We start from the raw sequence: 26620 nt of genomic DNA, 5'->3' as shown, positions 1-26620 counted from the left end.
TCCTTTTCCCTCTCGCTCTCCTCCAACACTACTCACTCTGCCCCTACTCAGATGTATTGCGCCGTCGCAACCTTCGCTCTCTCTCTTCTGCTACTCTCTCCTCTTCCATCCTATCATCTCTTCCCTCTGCTCAAACCTTCTCCAACTAATCTCCTGATTCTGCCTCCTCAACCCTCCTCTCCTCCCTTTCTGCATCCTTTGACTCTCTATGTCCCTTATCCTCCCGGCTGGCTCGGTCCTCCCTTCCTGCTCCGTGGCTTGACGACTCATTGCGAGCTCACAGAACAGGGCTCCGGGCAGCCGAGTGGAAATGGAGGAAAACTAGCCTCTCTGTGGACCTGGCAGCTTTTCACTCCCTCTTCCATATTTTCTTCCTCTGTTTCTGCTGCTAAAGCCACTTTCTACCAGTCTAAATTCCAAGCATCTGCCTCTAACCCTAGGAAGCTCTTTGCCACCTTCTCCTCCCTCCTGAATCCCCCCCCCCCTCCCTCTCTGCGGATGACTTTGTCAACCATCCTCGTTTGTTAACCTGTTGGGGATAGGGGGCAGTATTTGCACGGCCGGATAAAAAACGTACCCGATTTAATCTGGTTACTACTCCTGCCCAGTAACTAGAATATGCATATAATTATTGGCTTTGGATAGAAAACACCCTAAAGTTTCTAAAACTGTTTGAATGGTGTCTGTGAGTATAACAGAACTCATATGGCAGGCAAAAACCTGAGAAGATTCCTTACAGGAAGTGGCCTGTCTGACCATTTCTTGCCCTCCTTGATCATCTCTAACAAAAACAGGGGATCTCTGGCATGACGTGACACTTCCTACGGCTCCCATAGGCTCTCAGAACCCGGGAAAAAGCTGAATGACGTAATTCCAGGCCCAGGCGAAAACACACTAGCGCTTTTGGCAAGTGCTCTATCAGAGGGCCATCAGACTGAGGCTCGTGCATGAGGGGATAGCATGCTTTTACTTTCGCTCTCTTTGTATTAAAAAACAATTTCCGGGTCGGAATATTATCGCTTTTTTACGAGAAAAATGGCATAAAAATGGATTTTAAACAGCGGTTGACATGCTTCGAAGTATGGTAATGGAATATTTAGAAATGTTTTGTCACGAAATGCGTCGTGCTCGTAACCCTTATTTACCCTTTCGGATAGTGTCTTGAACGCACGAACAAAACGCCGCTGTTTGGATATAACAATGGATTATTTGGGACCAAACCAACATTTGTTATTGAAGTAGAAGTCCTGGGAGTGCATTCTGACGAAGAACAGCAAAGGTAATAACATTTTTCTTATAGTAAATCTGACTTTGGTGAGTGCTAAACTTGCTGGGTGTCTAAATAGCAAGCCCTGTGATGCTGGGCTATCTACTTAGAATATTGCAAAATGTGCTTTCACCGAAAAGCTATTTTAAAATTGGACATATCGAGTGCATAGAGGAGTTCTGTATCTATAATTCTTAAAATAATTGTTATGTTTTTTGTGACCGTTTATCGTGCGTAATTTAGTAAATTCACCGGAAGTGTTCGGTGGAATGCTAGTCACCTGCTAATGTAAAAAGCTGGTTTTTGATATAAATATGAACTTGATTGAACAGACATGCATGTATTGTATAACATAATGTCCTAAGATTGTCATCTGATGAAGATCATCAAAGGTTAGTGCTGCATTTAGCTGTGGTTTGGGTTTATGTGACATTATATGCTAGCTTGAAAAATGGGTGTCTGATTATTTCTGGCTGGGTACTCTGCTGACATAATCTAATGTTTTGCTTTCGTTGTAAAGCCTTTTTGAAATCGGACAGTGTGGTTAGATTAACGAGAGTCTTGTCTTTAAAATGCAAGCGTCCCACCTAGCCCAGAGAGGTTAAGTCAAATGACACCGCTGGTCCTGCTCACATTGCCCTACCCTATGCTTTGACCTCTTTCTCCCCTATCTCCAGATGAAATCTTGTGACTTGTGACGGCCGACCGCCCAACAACCTGCCCGCTTGACCCTATCCCCTCCTCTCTTCTCCAGACTATTTCCGGAGACCTTCTCCCTTACCTCACCTCGCTCATCAACTCATCCTTGACCGCTGGCTACGTCCCTTCCGTCTTCAAGAGAGCGATAGTTGCACCCCTTCTCAAAAAACCAACACTCGATCCCTCCGATGTCAACAACTACAGACCAGTATCCCTTTCTTTCCTCTCAAACTCTTGAGCGTGCTGTCCTTGGCCAGCTATCTTGCTATCGCTCTCAGAATGACCTTGATCCAAATCAGTCAGGTTTCAAGACTGGTCATTCAACTGAGACTGCTCTTCTCTGTGTCACGGAGGCTCTCCGCACTGCTAAAGCTAACTCTCTCTCCTCTGCTCTCATCCTTCTAGACCTATCTGCTGCCTTTGATACTGTGAACCATCAGATCCTCCTCTCCACCCACTCCGAGTTGGGCATCTCCGGCGCAGCTCACTATTGGATTGCGTCCTACCTGACAGGTCGCTCCTACCAGGTGGCGTGGCGAGAATCCGTCTCTGCACCACGTGCTCTCACCACTGGTGTCCCCCAGGGCTCAGTTCTAGGCCCTCTCCTATTCTCGCTATATACCAAGTCACTTGGCTCTGTCATATCCTCACATGGTCTCTCCTATCATTGCTACGCAGACGACACACAACTGATCTTCTCCTTTCCCCCCTTCTGATAACCAGGTGGCAAATCGCATCTCTGCATGTCTGGCAGACATATCAGTTTGGATGACGGATCACCACCTCAAGCTGAACCTCGGCAAGACTGAGTTGCTCTTCCTCCCGGGGAAGGACTGCCTGTTCCATGATCTCACCATCACGGTTGACAACTCCATTGTGTCCTCCTCCCAGAGTGGTAAGATCCTTGGCGTGACCCTGGACAACACCCTGTCGTTCTCCGCTAACATCTAGGCAGTGACCCGATCCTGTAGGTTCATGCTCTACAACATTCGCAGAGTACGACCCTGCCTCACACAGGAAGCGGCGCAGGTCCTAATCCAGGCACTTGTCATCTCCCGTCTGGATTACTGCAACTCGCTGTTGGCGGGGCTCCCTGCCTGCGCCATTAAACCCCTACAACTCATCCAGAACGCCGCAGCCCGTCTGGTGTTCAACCTTCCCAAGTTCTCTCAAGTCACCCCGCTCTTCCGCACACTCCACTGGCTTCCAGTTGAAGCTCGCATTTGCTACAAGACCATGGTGCTTGCCTACGGAGCTGTGAGGGGAACGGCACCTCCGTACCTTCAGGCTCTGATCAGTCCCTATGCCCAAAGAAGGGCACTGCGTTCATCCACATCTGGCCTGCTCGCCCCCCTACCTCTGCGGAAGCACAGTTCCCGCTCAGCACAGTCAAAACTGTTTGCTGCTCTGGCACCCCAATGGTGGAACATGCTCCCTCACGACGCCAGGACAGCGGAGTCGATCACCACCTTCCGGAGACACCTGAAACCCCACCTCTTTAAGGAATACCTGGGATAGGATTAAGTAATCCTTCTAACCCCCCTCCCCCCCCCCAAAAAAAGATATAGATGTACTATTGTAAAGTGATTGTTCCACTGGATATCATAAGGTGAATGCACCAATTTGTAAGTTGCTCTGGATAAGAGCGTCTGCTAAATGACGTAAATGTAAATACCAGGAGATGGGTTCTCTTGACGGAGACAACGCCAACAACCACTGACTGCTGTTTTGACTCTTCCTTTGTGCTCTCCACAGCAGGAAGTTAGTCAGGTAAAAGGGACAGTTTCCTGTTTTTAGTTTATATACTTTGATAAAGTTGACAGCAGATGTTGGTATTATGCAAGAAGGAGTGTGCATGGATACCTGACATTCAGAAACTAAACTCAATTACGGTTACCAGATTCAGAGCCAGAGAAGAATGTAGCCATTTTGACTAGAGGTCGACCGATTAATCGGGATGGCCGATTTAATTAGGGCCTATTTTCAAGTTTTCATAACAATCGTTTTTTTTGGCCGCCGATTTTAAAAAAATAAAAAAATGTTTTTTAAAAATAATATTTACAAAAAAACATCTTTATTTAACTAGGCAAGTCAGATTACGAACACATTCTTATTTTCAATGACGGCCTAGGAACGGGGGATAACTGCCTTGTTCAGGGGGATTCGGGGATTTGTTCTTGCAACCTTCCGGTTACTAATCCAATCCAACGCATGAGGAGCCTGCATGACAGGCTGACTACCTGTTATGCGAGGGCAGCAAGAAGCCAAGGTAAGTTGCTAGCTAGCATTAAACTTATCTTATTAAAAAACTATCAATCTTAACATAATCACTAGTTAACTACACATGGTTAATGATATTACTAGTTTATCTAACGTGTCCTGCGTTGTGGTGCCTGTTAATTTATCATTGAATCACAGCCTATTTCGCCAAACGGGTGTTGATTTAACAAGCGCATTTGCAAAAAAAGCACTGTCGTTGCACCAGTGTACCTATCCATAAACATCAATGACTTTCCTTAAAATCAATAAACAAGTATATATTTTTAAACCTGCATATTTAGTTAACATTGCCTGCTAACATGAAATTGTCACATCTCTAGCGTTCATTGCACGCAGAGTCAGGGTATATGCAACAGTTTGGGCCGCCTGGCTCGTTGTGAACTAATTTGCCAGAATTTTACGTAATTATGACATAACATTGACATAACATAACTCGTAAGCATTCATTCAGACAGCGCTTTCATGTGTTTTGCCAGCAGCTCTTCGCTGTGTTTCAAGCTGTTTATGACTTCAAACAGGGTGGGTATAATTTGTGGAACGTTCCAACAGGAATCTATTCCAAAAACTTTGTAAATAACAAGGTTGCTAAAAAACAATGCATACAAAGCTGTATAGCAGCAGAATAAGATACCGGGTAGTGAGTGGTCTATTTCATTGCGTTTTTCACTCATCACGTTTATTCCGAAAAATGTCTGTCCTCACTCTGGTTGCCTATGGACAAACATTAAGAATAAGCTACGTGGTGAGTTGATGCCTATTCGGCAGCTAGTTAGCTAGGTTTGTATGCGTTGCTACTTTGTATGCGTTGTTGGTTGGCAACCTTTTACTTTACGTTTTTTGGAACAGATTCCTGTTGGAACGTTCCACAAATTATACCCACCCCTTCAAGCCTATCAACTCCCAAGATTAGGCTGGTGTAACCAATGTGAAATGGCTAGCTAGTTAGCGGGGTGCGCGCTAATAGCGTTTCAAACGACCCTCGCTCTGAGACTTGAAGTAGTTGTTTCCCCTTCCTCTACATGGGTAACGCTGCTTCGAGGGTGGCTGTTGTCGATGTGTTCCTGGTTCGAGCCCAGGTAGGAGCGAGGAGAGGGACGGAAGCTATACTGTCACACTGGCAATACTAAAGTGCCTATAAGAACATCCAATAGTCAAAGGTATATGAAATACAAATCGTATAGAGAGAAATAGTCCTATAATTCCTATAATAACTACAACCTAAAACTTACCTGGGAATATTGAAAGAACCACCAGCTTTCATATGTTCCCATGTTCTGAGCAAGGAACTTAAACCTTAGCTTTTTTACATGGCACATATTGCACTTTTATTTTCTTCAACACCTTTGTTTTGCATTATTTAAACCAAATTGAACATGTTTCATTATTTATTTGAGGCTAAATTGATTTTATTGATGTATTATTAAGTTAAAGTAAGTGTTAATTCAGTATTGTTGTAATTATCATTATTATACATTTTAAAAAATCTGCCGATTATTCGGCATCGGCTTTTTTGGCCTCCCAATAATCGGTATTGGCGTCGAAAAATCATAATCGGTCGACCTCTAATTTTGACTCTAGCCTCTTGTTTTCTTTCTTTCTCACTACCCACCTTTCTTCTACTTCCATTCCTTCAGGGGATAGTCTGTTGTTAGACTGTGTGAACAGAGAGAGAGCTCCACAAGATGCTAGCAGTCCTCTTCTTCTTGGCTCTCATTCTATCGCAAAACATTTTACTCTATCCCATCTGACTCCCCACTCTTGCTCTCCCTTCCTCTTTATTCCTCCCTCTCTAATGGTCTTTCCCTCACATTCCCATATCTCGTCATATTCAGCCTTAAAGAGAACAAGTTTTACACAGTGCAGACAGGAAGTCAACGCAGTGCAGCACATCTCTGGAAAGGGACTTATTATTCAGATGAAGCATATTAGGGAGCTACTCCCACACAGGAAATAACATGTTGCTGAAGATGGTGGGGACTGGGCTGAAGTTACAATGGTTTTCTGTTGTTAGTACTGGTATATTTGACAGATTCTTCATTGAGCATGCAATAGTCCAATTACTAGGCCTAATCTGTGTCCTGGAAACATGAGTGAAGGATGCTTTGTTGCGAAATAGGAAGCCGATTCTAGATTTAATTTTGGATTGGAGATGCTTAGTGTGAGCCTGGAAGGGGAGTTTACAGTCTAACCAGACACCTAGGTATTTGTAGTTGTCCACATATTCTGCGTCAGAACCGTCCAGAGTAGTGATGCTAGACAGGTGGGCAGCGATCGGTTGAAGAGCATGCATTTAGTTTTACTTGCATTTAAGAGCAGTTGGAGGCCACGGAAGGAGAGTTGTATGGTTAGTTAACACAGTGTCCAAAGAAAGGCCAGAAGTATACAGAATGGTGTCATCTGCGTAGAGGTGGATCAGAGAATCACCAGCAGCGAGATCGTTGATGTATACAGAGAAGAGTCGGCCCGAGAATTGAACCCTGTGCCACCCCCATAGAGTTTGCCAGAGGTCCGGACAACAGGCCCTCTGATTTGACACACTCTGTCTGAGAAGTAGTTGGTGAACCAGGCGAGGCAGTCATTTGAGAAACCAAGGCTGTTGAGTCTGCCGATAAGAATGCGGTGATTGACAGAGTCGAAAGCCTTGGCCAGGTCGATGAATACGGCTGCACAGTATTGTCTTTTATCGATGGCGGTTATGATATTGTTTAGGACCTTGAGCGTGGCTGAGGTGCACCCATGACCAGCTCGGAAATCAGATTGCAGAGTGGAAAAGGTACTGTGGGATTCGAAATGGTCGGTGATCTGTTTGTTAACTTGGCTTTCGAAGACCTTAGAAAGGCAGGGTAGGATAGATATAGGTCTAACAGTTTGGGTCTGGAGTGTCAGCTTTCCAATCTTTGGGGATCTCAGACGATACGAAAGAGAGCTTGAACAGGCTAGTAATAGGGGTTGCAACAATTGCGGCGGATAATTTTAGGAAGAGAAGGTCCAGATTTTGCAGCTCTTTCAGAACATCAGCTATCTGGATTTGGGTGAAGGAGAAATGGGGGAGGCTTGGGCAAGTTGCTGTGTGGGGTGCAGAGCTGTTGACCGGGGTAGGGGTAACCAGGTGGAAAGCTTGGCCAGCCGTAGAAAAGTGGTTTTTGAAATTCTCAATTATCGTGATTTATCGGTGGTAACAGTGTTTCCTAGCCTCAGTGCAGTGGTCAGCTGGGAGGAGGTGCTTTTATTCTCCATTGACTTTAGTGTCCTTTTGGAATTAATGCTGCAGGATGCAAATTTCTGTTTGAAAAAGCAAGCCTTTGTTTTCTTAACTGCCTGTGTATGTTGGTTCCTAACTTCCCTGAAAAGTTGCATATCACGGGGGCTATTCGATGTTAATGCAGTACGCCACAGGATGTTTTTGTGCTGGTCAAGGGCAGTCAGGTCTGGAGTGAACCAAGGGCTATATCTGTTCCTGGTTCTACATTTTTTTTAAATGGGGCATGCTTATTTAAGATGGTGAGGAAAGCACTTTTAAAGAATAACCAGGCATCTTCTACTGATGGAATGATGTCAATATCCTTCCAGGATACCCGAGCCAGGTCAATTAGAAAGGCCTACTCGCTGAAGTGTTTTAGGGAGCGTTTGACAGTGATGCGGGGTGGTCGTTTGACCGTGGACCCATTACGGACGCAGGCATTGAGGCAGTGATCACTGAGATCCTGGTTGAAGACAGCAGAGGTGTATTTAGAGGTCCGGTTGAGATCTATGAGGGTGCCCGTGTTTACGGATTTGGGGTTGTACCTGGTAGGTTCCACCGCGTTGGTGAAAATGGATCAAATGATTAGGGTGGGCATGTGGGCTACTAACAGCTTACTACACAGCATATACTTAGTATACTATTTCTTAGCTACAGTATACATATCTCCCTTGCATATTACATCATTTATGCTGCAGCATTCAATACATTTTTGGACTCACCTTGTGAAGGTGCCACGGCAGTCCTTTGTGGGCAAAGTTTGTCATCAAACTTTGTCATCAAAGTCTGGCGTTCTCTGGATTTATGGTGGGGGGTGGGGGGGGAACACAGCCACTCCATTGAATAGCAGGCTAACGTTAGTGGTTGCTTTGCAATGCTTGTAGTTAGCCACTGATTCCTTCCAAATGACTCAGTTTAATTTGCGATATCCAACTTGTTGTGTAATCTTTATGGCCGATGAGCACTGATACGTTTTTATCTATAATTTCTCTTCATATGACAAGGATTAAAAATGATTTGCCAGTAGATTGTTGACTTGATTCATGATGACGACTGCTAGCTAAGATGTTGACGTGATCAGGCCAATCAAAGCTACATATAACGTGATTTGACGTAATTTTATCAGTGGCCAATGACCTTGAGCCTTCATGGAAGGGCACTTGTAATATAACTGTATGGCAGGACCCAAAGGGCTGACATTTTGGATGTCGACCCTTACTAAGGACTTCAACTTGGCGATGACTTACTGTCCCCATGAGTGACAGAACACGGAGCCAATCATGGCGCAATGCTCCTATTTTCTGCTGGCTCGCCTCACCACCACAGAAAGCACTGAGCTAGGCTGAAACACCTGCATTTTGGACCTGCTTTCCTCAAGAAAACAAAAAAGAGACTGTGCGTATGCAGCTTTATTAACGAATGATATGTATTTTTTACATTGTTTGCAAACTGATATGTAACATGTATTAATGCCAAAATAACATGCAAAAAAGGGAAGACCCCCCAACAAAATTATTTAGATATATTGGCACATATTTCAGTGCAATTAAACATCAAATAACATGTGTATGTATTTTTAAGTATGTGTTCTGCAATGCACTACTATATAAAACATTCAGTAAAGCATTAGAAGTGTCAGTTGCAATATTTCAAATGGAAAAAGTTAATGTTAGATTTCAATAATACACGGCAGTGCTGTCTCACAGAACATCCATTACTACAATCCAGTTAAGTATTGTTCTGACGACACAAACCAAAGTCCGGTAAAATGATTAGATTGATGTGATTATTTTAAGAGTGCCTTTTATCTTTAGGATGCCCAGAACACATGCATTTCTAAGGCAATGTATTCACAATGCATAGTTGCATTTGTAATTACCATAACTCCTTGAGGGAAACAATGACAACTGGGTCGTTCTTGAATTGCTGTGGCATTTGGGGATTTTGGAAACGTCCATTCTCCAGATATTATTTAAATGTATTTGGGTACATCTTTCCATTTCAAATCAACTATTATGGCAGCTTAATGACTTTAAATAATTTCTACCATTTATGATAGAATTGTGCCACCAGTAGGAGTAGTAACATCAATGACACATTTTAGGTAAATTAGGGTAAGTCTTTAACACTTTCAAAATAATTTACTAAAGTGATATGATGAACAATTTTGCTCACAATGTAATTGTCCTTCATTTACAATTCAATTGAGGTGACCACATCAGGTGAGGCAACCCCATAGCACAGTCATAGTAAGTATGCCACATTATATGCAATACAGCCAACATGTATGCAAGTATATTTGGAGGTTGAGTTGCTAATTGTTTACATAAAAATGTAACTTGAATGTTGGCTGTATGGTGTGTATATATGAGGGAGGTGTGCCCCTTCCTGTCCAATGAGGTCATTAATGGAGAAAAAAAATCAGCAAGTAAAAATATGGTCACACAAATTGAAGTACTATGCCCTTATTAGTACCACATTGAGACAGTTTCTTGTGTAACTTGCTATTTATTAACAATAACTATTTATTATAGCTTATGAGGTTAAGGATTGACTAGTAATATTTGCCTTATAATGTTTGAATAACATCACTTAATTAAGCCATATGGCTAATAACACAAAGGCCTTATAAGCTACTTATTTACCTACTTAGCCACTAATTTCTAGTTTATAATATGTGTTCCTTCAAATAGTGTTACCCTTGTTTGAATTGTTACTAATTGGCCCAAGGCTGCATCATTCGTGGGGGGACAACATGTTTACTGTTACCTTGTATAGCTTTGTAATGAGATCAGCTTTAATATTGCAGATAGTGTAATTATCTGCATCATTTCCAATCCCCCATATATTTTTTATTATATACATTATTTTCCTTCTTTAATAGCCTTTGTTTGTTTTCATTGTATAGTTCAATCTATTTTGTCTACTTTCTAGCATTCAAAATAATAGATATCTCTTAATGCCCAAATTATGTCACTACGACTCTATACTGGGTCAATGTGCTTGCCCTAAGTATTGCATGCAGTATAAAGGACTTGCATTATGTTTTATCATTGATAAACAGTTCAATATAAACAAAAACATGAATGATGTGCAATTATTTGTCCTTTTAAAGTGTTTTTCATGGTTGCAAATGCCACAGAAATTCAAGATTGACCGAACTACTTTGAATACATGTACAGTGCCTTCAGAAAATCGTCACACCCCTTGACTTTTTCCATTTAAAAAGTCATGTTGTGTGAATACTTTCTGAAGGCATTGTATGTGTTCTTTCATTTCCAGTGTAATTCTACACCAGGTCACTTTAAAATGTGAATGTTTTGGCTTGGTGTGCGGGATCGTGTCCACCTTACAGTGTGTAAGCATGTGCTCTTGGCTACTCTCTCCGTTGTCACTACTGGAGCTGGCATCCTCTGCCACAGTCCTCTTCAGGGCTGTTGTTCTCAGATGACTCAGGGCTTTCTTCATCCACTGTCAAACACAAAAGATCCCAATGATCTCAAAACTTATCCTTGGGGGGGTTTAGAATGTTAAAATAATTTGATAAAATATTGAATTTGGCCTTTAGTACTATAGCCCATAGAAACACATTGAATAACACATTCGTGACTAGCAAAAAATAAATCATAAGGAATTGAAGTGTCATTTTTAAGAAACCTCAGGAAATATGTTTGTTTTTTCAACATATTTACCCCTTTATTTTTGTTGGCACAACTACCTCCATACCTCCAATTGTTTGTATGGGTTACCTTCAGACGAGTCCCGTGACACTTGTGGGGGTTGTAGAGCAAAACGGAGAACACCATCAGGTTTACAAGAGTCTCTCCCTTCCATACATTGGTCATAATAGTTAGGCCAAACCGTTCGGATGCCACAGACGTTTATGTGAGAAGACCGATTTTTCGGGATGTCTCATGGTCTGACAAACACCGCTGTAGCTTGGCAACCTTCCACCGCAGATGCGGGAGGCCGACATAGGCAGATGCGGTGGATTGAGACACATCCCTTGCAAAAAAACTGATATTTCTAGCTTAAACTGACAGATTTTGATGGGATTTTTTTATATGGGTGTGTCAATAGGCTCTTAAGGATTTTAAAGGGCAACTATGCCACTTTTCAATGTCATATTCATTACCTCCAGCAGTGTCTACATATAGTGCTTTCGGAAAGTTTTTCAGACCCCTTGACTTTTTCCACATTTTGTTACATTACAGCCTTATTCTAAAATTGCCAAGGATTTTTATTTATTTAATCAATCTAAACACAGTAAGATGGCGCCGACATATATGGCAGCTCTGCTTCTAGCTCCAAAGCAACTTTGCAGTATTTTTATGTGTGTTACTTCATACATTATTAGCCCAGAAAAGGTTTTGTGTTATTACATACAGCCGGAAATAACTTTTGGATATCAGAGCAGCGGTAACTCACCAGCATTACGACCAGGAATACGATTTCCCGAATTGGATCCTTTGTTCATACCCCCCAGGACAATTGAACTTTTTCCAGAGGCTGCTCCAAAACACCGCCGGTGGAGAAAAGGTATTCAGAGTGGAATTCTAGTCCGACTCAGGAGGCGTGCACACCATCTACCGAGTATATTACTTGCTAATGTTCAGTCTCTGGATAATTAAGTAGACGAGCTAAGGGTGAGGGTATCCTTCGGGATATACTGTCCCTGTCCATTCAGCCATCTGGGTTCTCAGTGCATCGCGCAGGCAGGAATAAAGAAGAAAGGAGGGGGTGTATGTTTCATGATTAACCACTCATGGTGCGATTGTGATAACATACAGAAACTCAAGTTCTTTGGTTCACCTGACCTAGAATACCTCAATCAAATGCTGGCCGTATTACCTCCCAAGGGAATTCTCTTGGGAGTCACAGCCGTGTATGTTCCTCCTCAAGCCGATACCACAACGGCAGTCAAAGAACTACACTGGACTTTATGCAAACTGGAAATCACATATCCTTTGGCCGCATTTATTGTAGCTGGAGATTTTAGCAAAGCAAATTTGAGGAAAACGCTAACGAAGTTCTAGCAACACATTGAAGGTAGTACATTGGACCAAAACATTGGACCACTGCTACTCACCTTTTCGAAATGCCTAAAAGGCGCTTCCCTGCCCTCCCTTAGGCAAATCTGATTCCGACTCCATTTTTCTCCTACCTTCCTATAGGGAGAAACTCAAACAGGAGGTACCCGTGCTAAGGTCTATTAAATGCTTGTCTGACCAATCGGAATCCATGCTTCAAGATTGTTTTGATCAGTCGGACTGGGACATGGCTAGCCTCTGAGAATTACATCGATGAATACACGGAAAAGGTGACTGAGTTCATCAGGAAGTGTATAGGAGATGTTGTACCCACCGTGACTAATAAAACCTACCCAAACCAGATGGCAGCATTCGCACAAAACTGAAAGCGCAAACCACAGCATTTAACCATGGCAAGTTGACTGGGAATACGGCCGAATACAAATAGTGTAGTTATTCCCTCAGTAAGGCAATCAAACAGGCAAAACATCAGTACAGAGACAAAGTGGAGTCCCAATTCAATGGCTCAGACACAAGACGTAGGTGCATGGTCTACAGACAATCACGGACAACAAAGCGAAAACAAGCCACGTCGCGGAATCTGAAGTCTAAACACTTTCTTCACCCGCTTTGAGGACAACACAGTTTCACCGACGTGGCCCGCTACCAAGGACTTTGGGCTCTCCTTCTCCGTGGCTGACGTGACTAAGACATTTAGGCGTGTTAACCCTCGCAAGGCTGCCGGCACAGACGTCATCCCTAGCCACGTCCTCATAGCATGCACAGACCAGCTGGCTGGAGTATTAACGGACATATTCCTGTCCCAGTTCCTACTTGCTTAAAGATGTCCACCATTGATCCTCTACCCAAGAAAGCAAAGAGAACTGAACAAAATGACTATCATCCTGTAGCACTCAATTCTGTCATCATAAAGTGCTTTGAGAGGCTAGTCAAGGATCAAATCACCTCTACCTTACCTGACACCCTAGACCCACTTCAATTTTCTTACCCCCCCAATAGATACACAGATGATGCAATCGCCATCGCACTGCACACTGCCCTATCCCATCTGGACAAGAGGAATACCTAGGTAAGAATGCTGTTCATTGACTATAGCTCAGCATATAGTCAATGAACAGCATAGTACCCTCCAAGCTCATCATTAAGCTTAGGGCCCTGGGTCTGAAACCCCGCCCTGTGCAACTGGGTCCTGGACTTCCTGTCAGATGACCCTCAGGTGGTGAAGGTAGGAAACAACACCTCCACTTCGCTGATCCTCAACACAGGGGCCCCACATGGGTGCGTGCTCATCCCCCTCCTGTACTCCCTGTTTACCCATGACTGCGTGGCTACGCACGCCTGCAACTCCATCATCAAGTTTGCAGATGACACAACAGTAGTAGGCCTGATTACCAACAATGACGACACAGCCTAAAGGGAGGAGGTGAGGGCCCTGGGAGAGTGGTGCCAGAAAAATAAGCCGAACTGAGCAATCGGGTGGGGGGGGGGGCTTGGTCAGGGAAGGGACCAAGAATTCGATAGTCACTCTGACAGAGCTCCAGAGTTCCTCTGTGAAGATGGGAGAACCTTCCAGAAGGACAACCATCTGTGCAGCACTCCACCAATCAGGTAGAGTGGCCAGACAGAAGCCACTCCTCAGTAAAAGGCCGCTTGGAGTTTGCCAAATGGCACCTGAAGGACTCTGTCTCTGGTCTGATGAAACCAAGATTGAACTCTTTGGCCTGAATACCAAGCATCACGTCTGGAGGAAACCTGGCACCATCCCTACGGTGAAGCATGGTGGTGGCAGCATCATGCTGTGGGGATGTTTTTCAGCAGCAGGGACTGGGAGACTAGTCAGGATCGAGGCAAAGATGAACGGAGCATATTACATAAAGATTCTTGATGAAAACCTGCTCCAGAGCACTCAGGACTTCAGACTGGGGTGAAGGTTCACCTAACAACAGGACAACGACCCTAAGCACACAACCTAGACAACGCAGGAATGGCTTCGGGACAAGTCTGATTTTCCTTGAGTGGCTCAGCCAGAGCCCGGAATTGAACCCGATCGAACATCTCTGGAGAGACCTGGAAATAGCTGTGCAGCGACGCTCCCCATTCAACCTGACAGAGCTTTAGAGGATCTGCAGAGAAGAATGGGAGAAACTCCCCAGATACAGGTGTGCCAAGCTTGTAGTGTCATATCCAAGAATACTTGAGGCTGTAATCACTGCCAAAGGTGCTTCAACAAAGCACTGAGTAAATGGTCTGAATACTTATGTAAATGTGATATTTTAAGTTTTTTTGTTTTATACATTTGCAAACATTTCTAAAACCTGAATTTGCTTTGTCATTATGGGGTATTGTGTGTAGATTGATGAAGGAAAACAAATATTTAATCCATTTTAGAATAAGGCCGTAACGTAACAAAATGTTGAAAACGTCAAGCGGCCTGAACTTTCCGAATGCACTGTATAACAGAAAAATGCTTGACAAAAACAATCATAACAACATACACTACTGTTCAAAAGTTTGGGGTCACTTAGAAAATTCCTTGTTTTTGAAAGATAAGCACATTTTGTGTCGATTTAAAATAACATCAAATTGATCAGAAATACAGTGTAGACATTGTTAATGTTGTAACTGACTATTGTAGCTGGAAACGGCAGATTTTTTATGGAATATCTACATTGGCGTACATAGGCCCACCATCAGCAACCATCACTTATGTGTTCTAATGGCACATTGTGTTAGCTAATCCAAGTTTATCATTTTAAAAGGCCAATTGATCATTAGAAAACCCTTTTGCAATTATGTTAGCACAGCGGAAAACTGTTGACCTGATTAAAGAAGCAATAAAACTGGCCTTCTTTAGACTAGTATCTGGAGCATCAGCATTTGTGGGTTCGATTACAGGCTCAAAATGGTCAGAAACAAAGGACTTTCGTCTGAAACTCGTCAGTCTATTCTTGTTCTGAGAAATTAAGGCTATTCCATGTGAGAAATTGCCAAGAAACTGAAGATCTCGTACAACGCTGTGTACTACTCCCTTCACTGAACAGAGCAAACTGGCTCTAACCAGAATAGAAAGAGGAGTGGGAAGCCCCGGTGCACAACTGAGCAAGAGGACAAGAACATTAGTGTCTCCCGCAAAACACCAGCCTCAACGTCAACAGGGAAGAGGTGACTCTGGGATGCTGGCCTTCTAGGCAGAGTTCCTGTCAAAGGCAGAGTTCTAGGCAGAGTTCCTGTCCAATGTCTGTGTTCTTTTGCCCATCTTATTATTTTATTTTTATTGGCCAGTCAGAGATATGGCTTTTTCTTTGCAACTCTGCCTAGAAGGCCAGCAGCCTCTTCACTGTTGACATTGAGACTGGTGTTTTGCAGGTATTATTTTTTGAAGCTGCCAGTTGAGGACTTGTGAGGTGTCTGTTTCTCAAACTAGACACTCTAATGTACTTGTCCTCTTGCTCAGTTGTGCAACAAGGCCTCCCACGCCTCTTTCTATTCTGGTTAGAGCCAGTTTGCTGTGTTCTGTGAAGAGAGTAGTACAGTCGTGGCCAAAAGTTTTGAGAATGACACAAATATACATTTTCACAAAGTCTGCTGCCTCAGTTTGTATGATGGCAATTTACATATACTCCAGAATGTTATGAAGAGTGATCAGATGACTTGCAATTAATTGCAAAGTCCCTCTTTGCCATGAAAATGAACTGAATCCCCCAAAAACCTTTCCACTGCATTTCAGCCCTGCCACAAAAGGACCAGCTGACATCATATCAGTGATTCTCTCGTTAACACAGGTGTGAGTGTTGACGAGGACAAGGCTGGAGATCACTCTGTGATGCTGATTGAGTTCGAATAACAGACTGGAAGCTTCAAAAGGAGGGTGGTGCTTGACAACCATGGTTACCTGCAAGGAAACACGTATCGTCATCATTGCTTTGCACAAAAAGGGATTCACAGGCAAGGATATTGCTGCCAGTAAGACTGCACCTAAATAAACCATTTATCGGATCATCAATAACTTCAAGGAGAGCGGTTCAATTGTTGTGAAGAAGGCTTCAGGGCACCCAAGAAAGTTGTGCCAGGACGGTCTCCTAAAGTTGATTCAGCTGCGGGATCGGGGCACCACCAGTACAGAGCTTGCTCAGGAATAGCAGCAGGCAGGTGTGAGGCGAAGACTTTTGGAGGATGGCCTGGTGTTAAGAAGGGCAGCAAAGAAGCCACTTCTCTCCAGGAAAAACATCAGGGACAGACTGGTATTCTGAAAAAGGTACAGGGATTGGACTGCTGAGGACTGGGGTAAAATCATTTTCTCTGATGAATCCCCTGTCCGATTGTTTGGGGCATCCGGAAAAAGTTTGCCCGGAGAAGACAAGGTGAGCGCTACCATCAGTCCTGTGTCATGCCAACAGTAAAGCATCCTGAGACCATTCATGTGTGGGGTGCTTCTCAGCCAAGGGAGTGGGCTCACTCACAATTTTGCCAAAGAACACAGCCATGAATAAAGAATGGTACCAATACATCCTCCGAGAGCAACTTCTCCCAACCATCCAGGAACAGTTTGGTGACAAACAATGCCTTTTCCAGCATGTTGGAGCACCTTGCCATAAGGCAAAAGTGATAACTAAGTGGCTCGGGGAACAAAACATCGATATTTTGGGTCCATGGCCAGGAAACTCCCCAGACCTTAATCCCATTGAAAACTTGTGGTCAATCCTCAAGAGGCAGGTGGACAAACAAAAACCCACAAATTCTGACAAACTCCAAGCATTGATTATGCAAGAATGGGCTGCCATCAGTCAGGATGTTGCCCAGAAGTTAATTGACAGCATGCCAGGGCGGATTGCAGAGGTCTTGAAAAAGAAGGGTCAACATTGACTCTTTGCATCAACTTCATGTAATTGTCAATAAAAGCATTTGACACTTGCTTGTAATTATACTTCAGTATTCCATAGTAACATCTGACAAAAATATCTAAAGACACTGAAGCAGCAATCTTTGTGGAAATTAATATTTGGCCCCGACTGTACACTGCGTTGTACGAGATCTTCAGTTTCTTGGCAATTTCTCACATGGCCTTCATTTCTCAGAACAAGAATAGACTGAGTTTCAGACGAAAGTTCTTTGTTTCTGGCCATTTTGAGCATATAATCGAACCCACAATTGCTGACACTCCAGATTGTCAACCTGTCTAAAGAAGTCCAGTTTAATTGCTTCTTTAATTAGGACAACAGTTTTATGCTGTGCTAACATAATTACAAAAGGGTTTTCTCATGATCAATTGGCCTTTTAAAATGATAAACTTGGATTAGCTAACACAATGTGCCATTGGAACACATGAGTGAAGGTTGCTGATAATGGGCATCTGTACGTTTCCAGGTACCATAGTCATTTACAACATTAACCATGTCTACACTGTATTTCTGATCAATTTGATGTTATTTGAATGGACAAAAAACGTGCTTTTCTTTCAAAAATAAGGAAATTTCTAAGCGACCCCAAACTTTTGAACGGTAGTGTACATGAATTTCATCCAGAAGTGAATTAATGACAGCAGGGAAAGAAGATAGCGGTTCAGTATCATCTACTGTATACTCACTTTGTATTGGCAAGAAGGCCTCATCACCGTTCTCTCTGATCATTTCCTCTATTTTGTCCAGCAGATCTGAGATGTTTCTTGTGTCCTTCCCCGGCATCTTGCTGTCCACCACGTGATAATAGTTTCCACAGTATTCCAACAACCTGTGGAGCTCCCGCCCTCCCCTCTGAATGTGCTCCTCGACCGGTGTTCGGCCCAGCCAATCCCCGCAGCTGAACAGCACCATGGTGTGGAGACACGCCCTATCACCAAACAGGCCCTCCAGGTGGGCCTCCAGGGTCCGCCTCTTGCGTGAAGTGAGGGTGGAGATGATGGGCAGCACCAGGAGAAGGGTGTGGGGGCCAGGCCGGAGGAGGGTGGCCCCTCGCTTTGACTCCTGTCTGACGTGTTTCGGGGTGCGTCTTATGGAGAACCAGTCCCAGCCAGGGGTGTCAACAATGGTGACCCTGCGTCCGGCCACCTCGGCCTGCCTCCTAAGGCTCTGCGCCGTCTCTGTCCCCGACTCAAAGTCCCGACGGCCCAGGATGGTGTTCCCTACAGAACTTTTTCCCACTCCTTTCCAGCCCAGCAAGAGGACCCTCAGCTCTGTGAGAGACAGGGAAAGATAGAAAGCTTTATAACGTGTATGTTATTTATTTAAACCTTTATGAACTTTTATGAACTATTATGCCAAGTATACAAAACTCTTAGAAAAGCAGGTTATATTTAAAAAGGTTCTTCAGGTGTCCCCATGGGAGAACCCTGTTAACCGGTGTTATTAAATTAACCGTTGTTAAAAACCCTTTTAGGTCCCAGGTAGAACCCTTTCCACAGAGGGTTCTACATGGAATCCAAAAGGGTTTTTCAAATGGTTCTCCCGTGGGGATAGCTGGAGAACCCTTTTGAAACCCTTTCTTCTAAGAGTGAAGGCAATAAGAGCTGGTCACCTCTGGGAGGGCCTCCGACCATCCGCAGCCTCTGCCTCTCCCTCTCCTCCCGTTCCTCTCTCATCCGCCTCTCTTCCACCGCCTTCCTTGCCTGCTCTTCCTCTAGCAGAATCAGTTCGTTTACTGCAAAATACCAGCCATGGTTTTCCTTAACCTGCTCCTCTACCTTCTCCAGCAGCTCCTGAACTTGTGTGTTTACCGTGTTGTCATCCCCACTCTGCTGTGTGTTACTATCCAGGCCATGGTATCTGTTACCACACCTCTCCACCAGCCACTGAAGGGGCTCCCCAGCTGCAATGAACTCCTCTACGAATGTCCCCTCAGGTAGCTGGTCAACCCCAGTGAAGAGCACCATGGTCGACCTCCAGGCCCCTCCTCCTAGATGACCCAGCTGCTTCTCTGCTGCCTTTCTGTGGCCCTCTGTGAAGGGCTGTGACACGGGGACCACCACCAGGAGTGCGTGGGGCCCTGGGGGACAGAGGGTGGCACCGACACATGGTCCCTCCTTGCTAGCCCGCTCTGGCGGGACCCCGGAGGTATCATCCGCTGAGTCATGGGGTATAATCCAGCCTGGGGTGTCAACCACGGTGATACGCGTCCTGCAGACCCCCCCGTGGCCAACGGTGCTGTGGATAGTCTCTGTCCCAGTCTGGAAGACCTCCTCACCTAGGATGGCATTCCCTGTGGTGCTCTTCCCAGCTCCTGGTCCCCCCAGCAACAGAAGCCTACGCTCCGGGAGATGACAGAAGGGTTCAACTGCCGGAGATGACAACGACTGGCAGATGTTTGGACTCTCCATTTGAGCTCTCCAAGGCAGAAAGGTAGTGAGCAAAAGATAATTTCCTGTTTTAATGTCTATGCTGTCAGATGGCCAGAGAAGAGCGAGCTATAACTGACAGTAGCTCCTGTTGGGATTGTCCATGGAAGAGTGCAGATGAATATCTGTAGCAAAACATAGAGGAGCAGAGCTACAGAACTAAACTCACCTACCGGTACCAAATTCAGAGCCAGTGGAGAATGTAGCCATTTTGTCTCTAGCCTCTTGTTTTCTTTCTCACCCCTCCACCTCCATGCTTTTTCCCTCCTGCTCCTTCAAGGGATACCAGTAGTCTGTCATATGGTGTATCCTGACCGGTCCACAAAATGCTGGCAGTCAAAAAGGTTTCCTCTTCTATTCTCTCTCCGTCTCATTCAATCGCAGAACATTTCACTCTATCCCACCCCACTCTCTCTCTCGCTCTCTCGCTCTCTTTCACTCACTGTTTCCCCATTCTCTCTTTGTCTCTCTTTCTCTCTGTTCCTCCCCTTTTCTTTCTCCCTTTCTCTCTGTAGGTCTTTCTGTCTTGCCCCCTCTTCCCTGGAACTACGTTTTTTTCTCTTTTTTTATTTATCTTCTCAAGAGCGAAGATTGCGCAGACAGGAAGTCAACACCATGCAGCTTCAGGGAAATGACTGGTCATATTGAGGTGAAGCAAACCAGGGAGCTTCTCCTACACCTAGCACGACATACTGCTACAGACAGAGACAAAGTGAGGAGCAGTGCTGGAGAGAAGTTACGGTGGTTACAGCTGTGGGAAGAATGCTCCCAATGCTGCACTCTATTTATAATACAGACATTGGAGGAACACGTGTGAGAGAGGGAGAATGAGGGAGGAGGGAGAGAGATGATGATCATATTGAAATAGGGTATTTACAAAAAGACAACATTTGAAATGCAGACCAGAAATGTGTGGTTTATGTACAGTTGAAGTGTGAAGTTTACATACACTTAGGTTTGAGTCATTAAAACTCATTTTTCAACCACCACAAATTTCTTGTTAACAAACTATAGTTTTGGCAAGTCAGTTAGGACATCTACTTTGTGCATGACACAAGTAATTTCTCCAACAATTGTTTACAGACAAATTATTTCACTTATAATTCACTGCATCACAATTCCAGTGGGTCAGAAGTTCACATACACTAAGTTGACTGGGCTTTAAAACAGCTTGGAAAATTCCAGAAAATTATGTCATGGCTTTAGAAGCTTCTGATAGGCTAAATTACATAATTTGAGTCAATTGGAGGTGTACCTGTGGATGTATTTCAAGGCCTACCTTTCAACTCAGTGCAAATTTGCTTGACATCATGAGAAAATGAAAAGAAATCAGCCAAGACTTCAGAATATTTTTTTTTAGACTTCCACAAGTCTGGTTCATCCTTGGGAGCAATTTCCAAACGCCTGAAGGTACCACGTTCATCTGTACAAACAATAGTACGCAAGTATAAACACCATGGGACCACGCAGCTGTCATACCGCTCAGGAAAGAGACGCGTTCTGTCTCCTAGAGATGAACGTACTTTGATGCAAAAAGTGCAAATCAATCCCAGAACAGCAAAGGACCTTGTGAAGATACTGGAGGAAACAGGTACAAAAGTATCTATATCCACAGTAAAACAAGTCCTATATTGACATAACCTGAAAGAACGCTCAGCAAGGAAGAAGCCACTCCTTCAAAACCGCGATAAAAAAGCCAGACTACGGTTTGCAACTACACATGGAGACAAAGATCGTACTATTTGGAGAAATGTCCTCTGGTCTGATCAAACAAAAATGGAACTGTTTGGCCATAATGACCATCGTTATGTTTGGAGGAAAAAGGGGGAGGCTTGCAAGCCGAAGAACACCATCCCAGCCGTGAAGCACGGGGGTGGCAGCATCATGTTGTGGGGGTGCTTTGCTGCAGGAGGGACTGGTGCACTTCACAAAATAGATGCCATCATGAGGATGGAAAATTATGTGGATAAATTGAAGCAACATCTCAAGACATCAGTCAGGAAGTTAAAGCTTGATCGCAAATGGGTCTTCCAAATGGACAAAACTCAGTTTCACAATTCCTGATATTTAATCCGCGTAAAAAAATCCCTGTTTTAGATTAGTTAAGATCACCACTTTATTTTAAGAATGTGAAATGTCAGAATAATAGTAGAGAGAATTATTTATTTCAGCTTTTATTTCTTTCATCACTTTCCCAGTGGGTCAGAAGTTTACATTCACTCAATTAGTATTTGGTAGCATTGCCTTTAAATTATTTAACTTGGGTCAAACTTTTCGGGTAGCCTTCCACAAGCTTCCCACAATAAGTTGGGTGAATTTTGGCCCATTCCTCCAGAGCTGGTGTAACTGAGTCAGGTTTCTAGGCCTCCTTGCTCGCACATGCTTTTTCAGTTCTGCCCACACATTTTCTATAGGATTGAGGTCAGGGCTTTGTGATAGCCACTCCAATACCTTGACTTGTTGTCCTTAAGCCATTTTGGCACAACTTTGGAAGTGTGCTTGGGGTCATTGTCCATTTGGAAGACTCATTTGCGACCAAGCTTTAACTTCCTGACTGATGTCTTGAGATGTTGCTTCAATTTATCCACATAATTTTCCTCCCTCATGATGCCATCTATTTTGTGAAGCGCACCAGTCCCTCCTGCAGCAAAGCAGTGGTGGTTCTAGACCATTTCAACTGGGGAGGCCAGGCTGGGGACAGTTGTACTATTAGAGCGGCCAGTTGCATTAGACGTTATTGTTGTCATATCGTTTTCTTCACTGCATTGCAGGCATTAGCAGGCAAAAGACCATGTTCATAATCATTCAACAATTTATTTGCATTTTCATTATAATTTTCATTTGCATTACATATTCAGTATCAGGTCACATCAACTGTATTCTCCGGTTTTTGTGTTTTTTTGCAAAAAGATCAGCAAATTAATCTAGACGCAAGGCCTTTGCCCTCCTTGACTCAATACTTAATACACCTAAATTGCTTAATCTGTCATCTGACATTGTGGACCTGAGATACATTTTCACCAGCTTTAGGGCACAAAAACTCAGTTCACAAGAAGCAGTACTAACAGGGATTGAAACAGCTATCTTGCACAGTTTAAAGAGCTCAAAGAAAACCTCTTTATAAGGCTCAATGAATAATGCCAGCTCTACTACACTGCAGGGTCTCTGCATGCCACTGTATTTTCCTTTCTAAAATTCTTCTGAACTGATCTAGGGTAGAAAAGGGTTATACGAAAACTGCCCTTTTCATGTTCTGAATCTGACCTCTGACCCACTGTACTGAGTACCCCGTCTCCATTAAATTGAGAGCTTAGCTTTTTTGGTCGTTTTGCAGGGGGGTGTATTGCAGTATCACATTGCTCAGCTGTGTTCTACACTTCATTCCATAGGTCATCAAAAAATGACTCATCCCTGTAGTCATTCAAAGTTTGAACTAAGGCTTCAACTAAATCAACAGCCTTTGACAGGTCAAGTGATGAAGACTGTAGCACATCTAATAGAAATGTTGCTTCTCCAAACACTTTATGGAGTGTAGTAACAAGTCACACAATGAATTGTAAATCTATCTGTACAAGCAGACCTCGTGCCTCAACAGATCTGTCACCATTGTGTTCTTGGACTATGTCTTGCAGGGCTCACTTGATGGCAGGTAATCTATCCATAATAGTATGTAGAGCCATATATTGACATGCCCAGCGAGTGTCACTTAGTCTCTGAAGCTCTGAAGCTCTCTAGGTGCACCTGGGTACATCTCTTTTTGTATGCTAAGCCATTTTTGATGCACATATGACCCAGATGTGAAGACGTAAAGTCTTTCTAGTAAGGAGAAGAACTGTCCTACCTCACGGACAGCTTTGACTGTATCCACTAAAACTAAGTTTAGACAGTGTGCACTGCAGTGGATGTAAAAGGCATGCTTTGCTTGTTCTTTAATGCGTGCCTGGACGCCTGAATGCTTGCCACTCATAACGGAAGCACTGTCATATGCTTGGCCTACTAGGTTGTTTTTGTATTCAAGACCATGACTTTCTAAAATGTGTATGATTTTGTCAGTAAGCCCTGCTGCATCTAGTCAATCAGCCGATTCAAAGTGGAGAAAGCTCTCATGGACAGCTCCTCTGAAATAGTACATGAGTACTAGAGATATCTGCTCCTTTTTTTTAACATCTTTTGTTTTGTCTGCCATTCTGCTAAAGACCTCACTGTCTTTCACTTCTTCTATCATTTTTGTTCGAACCATGTCTGCCAAACAACTCAGAACCTCATTCTGAATCCCTTTGCTTGTATATTTTGCATTATGAATGGAAGTCAACCTTTTTTTCACTGTTGTGTCATGCTTAGCTATTGTTTCTAGGATTGCCATGAAGTTCCCTTTATTATCTGACTCTGCAGACTCATTGTCTCCTCTTTGTGCAATGTTTGTGTGGCTATAAGTAGTAGTACTTCTCCTATTGTTTTAATATAGTCCCGATTTTCTTGAACCTGTTTGTTGTGTTCCTTGTTTAGGGCATTTACCAGTGTTGCATTACTTCTTACAGCTTTCTGATAGTCTCTCCGTGTAATCATTGCTTGTTTGTGCCGCTCAGACCTTGCATGAATTGCAAATCCCCCCTCTTTGTAAGTTGCCTTCTTCCAGTTGTTAAAACCCAATTGTGAATCATATACAGTCTCTGAGACTTTGGGAGGGCTAAAATGCCTGCAGGCGTAACAAAACACAGAGTCTGATTTTTTTTTTGAATATTCAAGCCATGGGTGGATATGGTACCAGGCCGCCTTGAAGCTCCTCCTCCGGTCCCCTATCAGAGTTCTTGGGTATATGTTCATCATTGGCTGCACCGGTGGTTCCTCCCGGGATTTGCTGATATCTGCCAAAGAAAAAAATATATAATTAAAAGTATTTATTTGGGTAATTTTAGATATACCATTGCCATCAGGCAACTTCTGAAATACATCTGATATCTATATCACAAGCCCAATAGCATGTTAAATAAGAATTAATTTCAATCACAAACCAACTCATTTCTATACACCATATAAACTGACTAATTGCACTGCTTTACAAGTAACCACAGATTTATTCAACATCACAAACCTGATGGTCCACTGCTTGTGGACGCACGAGGCTCCTCTGTTGGTGTCTCACTCTCAGCCTCAGTCTCTCCATCTGTCTCACTTTCCTGCTCTACTATGCCTTCACTCTCAGTCTCTCCAATGGACAAGTCTTCCTTATTTCTCTCTGCAGGCGCTCTGCTCTCTCTTGCTCTCTCCACATCTGAACCATCTGGCTCTGTCTCACTGATGTCCTTCTTTCTCTTCATTTTGGTGAAAACTAAAGAGCAAAGGCAATGGGGACCACGCTTATTAATTCATTTACTTAAAATAACTGACTAGCTAGGTAACTACCCTTTATGTCTAACCGTTTTACGTTACAATGCGTTTACGGAGTGTGGTTTAAGTAAAAAACACTCAGCAACATGAGTTTGTTGATCATATATTTTATCCTTTTTCATACTGCCACAAAGTAACAAACGGCCAGGTTAAGATTAGCTGATCTAACGTTACACTTCTGTAATGCATTTAATACAAATACAACATATCAACAATTTTACTCACCTCTATATTTCCTTCTTTGTGCTTGAACTATAATATTCGTGTGGAATTTCTTACAACTTATGTGTAGAAAAAAAACTTGCAGATTCATGTGGTCAGTGTTGCCAACTAATTTTCAGGGTAAATTGCTAGAGGCAGGTTGATTTGTTGCTAAAAGTTGCTAAATGACGTTGTGATGTCATTGCGTGATAATGTAAAACTGCATCATTACGTAGAATACACAATGTTACTCAAATTGACTGGCCATCTCAGCAAAAAATATGATTTGACATTTGTTCAGGTACAGACTTCCACTCTTTTCTGTACTTCTGGCTGTACGATGTTGATTGATGTTGTGCGTTCTGTTCAAGATCAAACATTCGTGACCAACTATATTCATTGGGTTTGGCTCGTCAAACTCGTACTGCTGCAGTCAGCCAACAATGATTTGCAATTTGCTGGAATTGCTGCTGGTCTGCTGCTGCCTGTGCACGAGCTGAGCGCCTGCTGTTGACGTCACTCAAAATGCACTTTTCCAGCCAGGCATGTGTGTTGTGACTCAGTGTGTGACAGAGAAAAATCATCTTTGTGTCAGAGGGAAAATGCGTGCATTTTAGCGTTTGAGCCACTTTTCAAAAGTTGCTAAAAGTTCCAAATACATTTTTAAAAGTAGCTAAATTTGTTGCTAGGTGCTGTTTGAAAAACAAAGTTGCCAGGGTCGTCTGAAAAGTTGCTAAATCTAGCAACAAAATTGCAAAGTTGGCATCATTGCATGTGGTACGATACTGTTGTGTTCCGCCTGAAGCCATCCCTCTAGAAAATGTGTGGGTTAAATTAGTGTTCCGCGTTGCCACTAATAACGGATGTAAAAAAAGAACGATAGCAAAATTAGTTATGTAAGGGGGTCCAAAATTGTTGTCACAGGGGCACTGCCCCCCCCCCCCCCCCCCCAGAACCGCTAGTGCAGCAAAGCACCCCCACAATGTGATGTTGCCACCCCTGTGCTTCACGGATGGGATGGTGTCCTTCGGCTTGCAAGCTTCCTCCTTTTTCCTCCAAACATAACGATGGTCATTATGGCCAAACAGTTCTATTTTTGTTTGATCAGACCAGAGGACATTTCTCCAAATAGTACAATCTTTGTCCCAATGTGCAGTTGCAAACCG

The 26620-nt window shown here is 43.5% G+C and overlaps 1 protein-coding gene across 1 annotated transcript; it reads right to left on the bottom strand.

Moving 5' to 3' along the window:
- Positions 1-8878: 8878 nt before the first annotated feature.
- Positions 8879-20331, bottom strand: LOC115196314 (GTPase IMAP family member 8). Its single transcript, XM_029757014.1, has 3 exons — positions 19049-20331; positions 18123-18707; positions 8879-10958 (listed from the first exon to the last, which is right to left on the bottom strand). The coding sequence occupies exons 1-3, from the start codon at positions 19845-19847 to the stop codon at positions 10882-10884; spliced, it is 1461 nt and encodes a 486-aa protein (XP_029612874.1). The 5' UTR covers positions 19848-20331; the 3' UTR covers positions 8879-10881.
- Positions 20332-26620: the final 6289 nt, after the last annotated feature.

Source organism: Salmo trutta, chromosome 1 (genome assembly GCF_901001165.1).
Source record: "Salmo trutta chromosome 1, fSalTru1.1, whole genome shotgun sequence".
NCBI classification, from domain to species: Eukaryota; Metazoa; Chordata; class Actinopteri; order Salmoniformes; family Salmonidae; genus Salmo; species Salmo trutta.
Note: the sequence above shows the minus strand (reverse complement) of the source record. Positions and strands in the feature narration are given on the sequence as shown.

What these genes read in the sequence shown, in the direction of transcription:
- LOC115196314 (XM_029757014.1), bottom strand. Translation starts at nt 19,847, where the DNA reads ATGGAGAGTCCAAACATCTGCCAGTCGTTGTCATCTCCGGCAGTTGAA. An exon ending in GGTCGGAGGCCCTCCCAGAG is followed by an intron (nt 18,708 to 19,048) that starts GTGACCAGCTCT and finishes TGTCTCTCACAG; the next exon opens with AGCTGAGGGTCCTCTTGCTG. An exon ending in GGCCTTCTTGCCAATACAAA is followed by an intron (nt 10,959 to 18,122) that starts GTGAGTATACAG and finishes TGTGTTTGACAG; the next exon opens with TGGATGAAGAAAGCCCTGAG.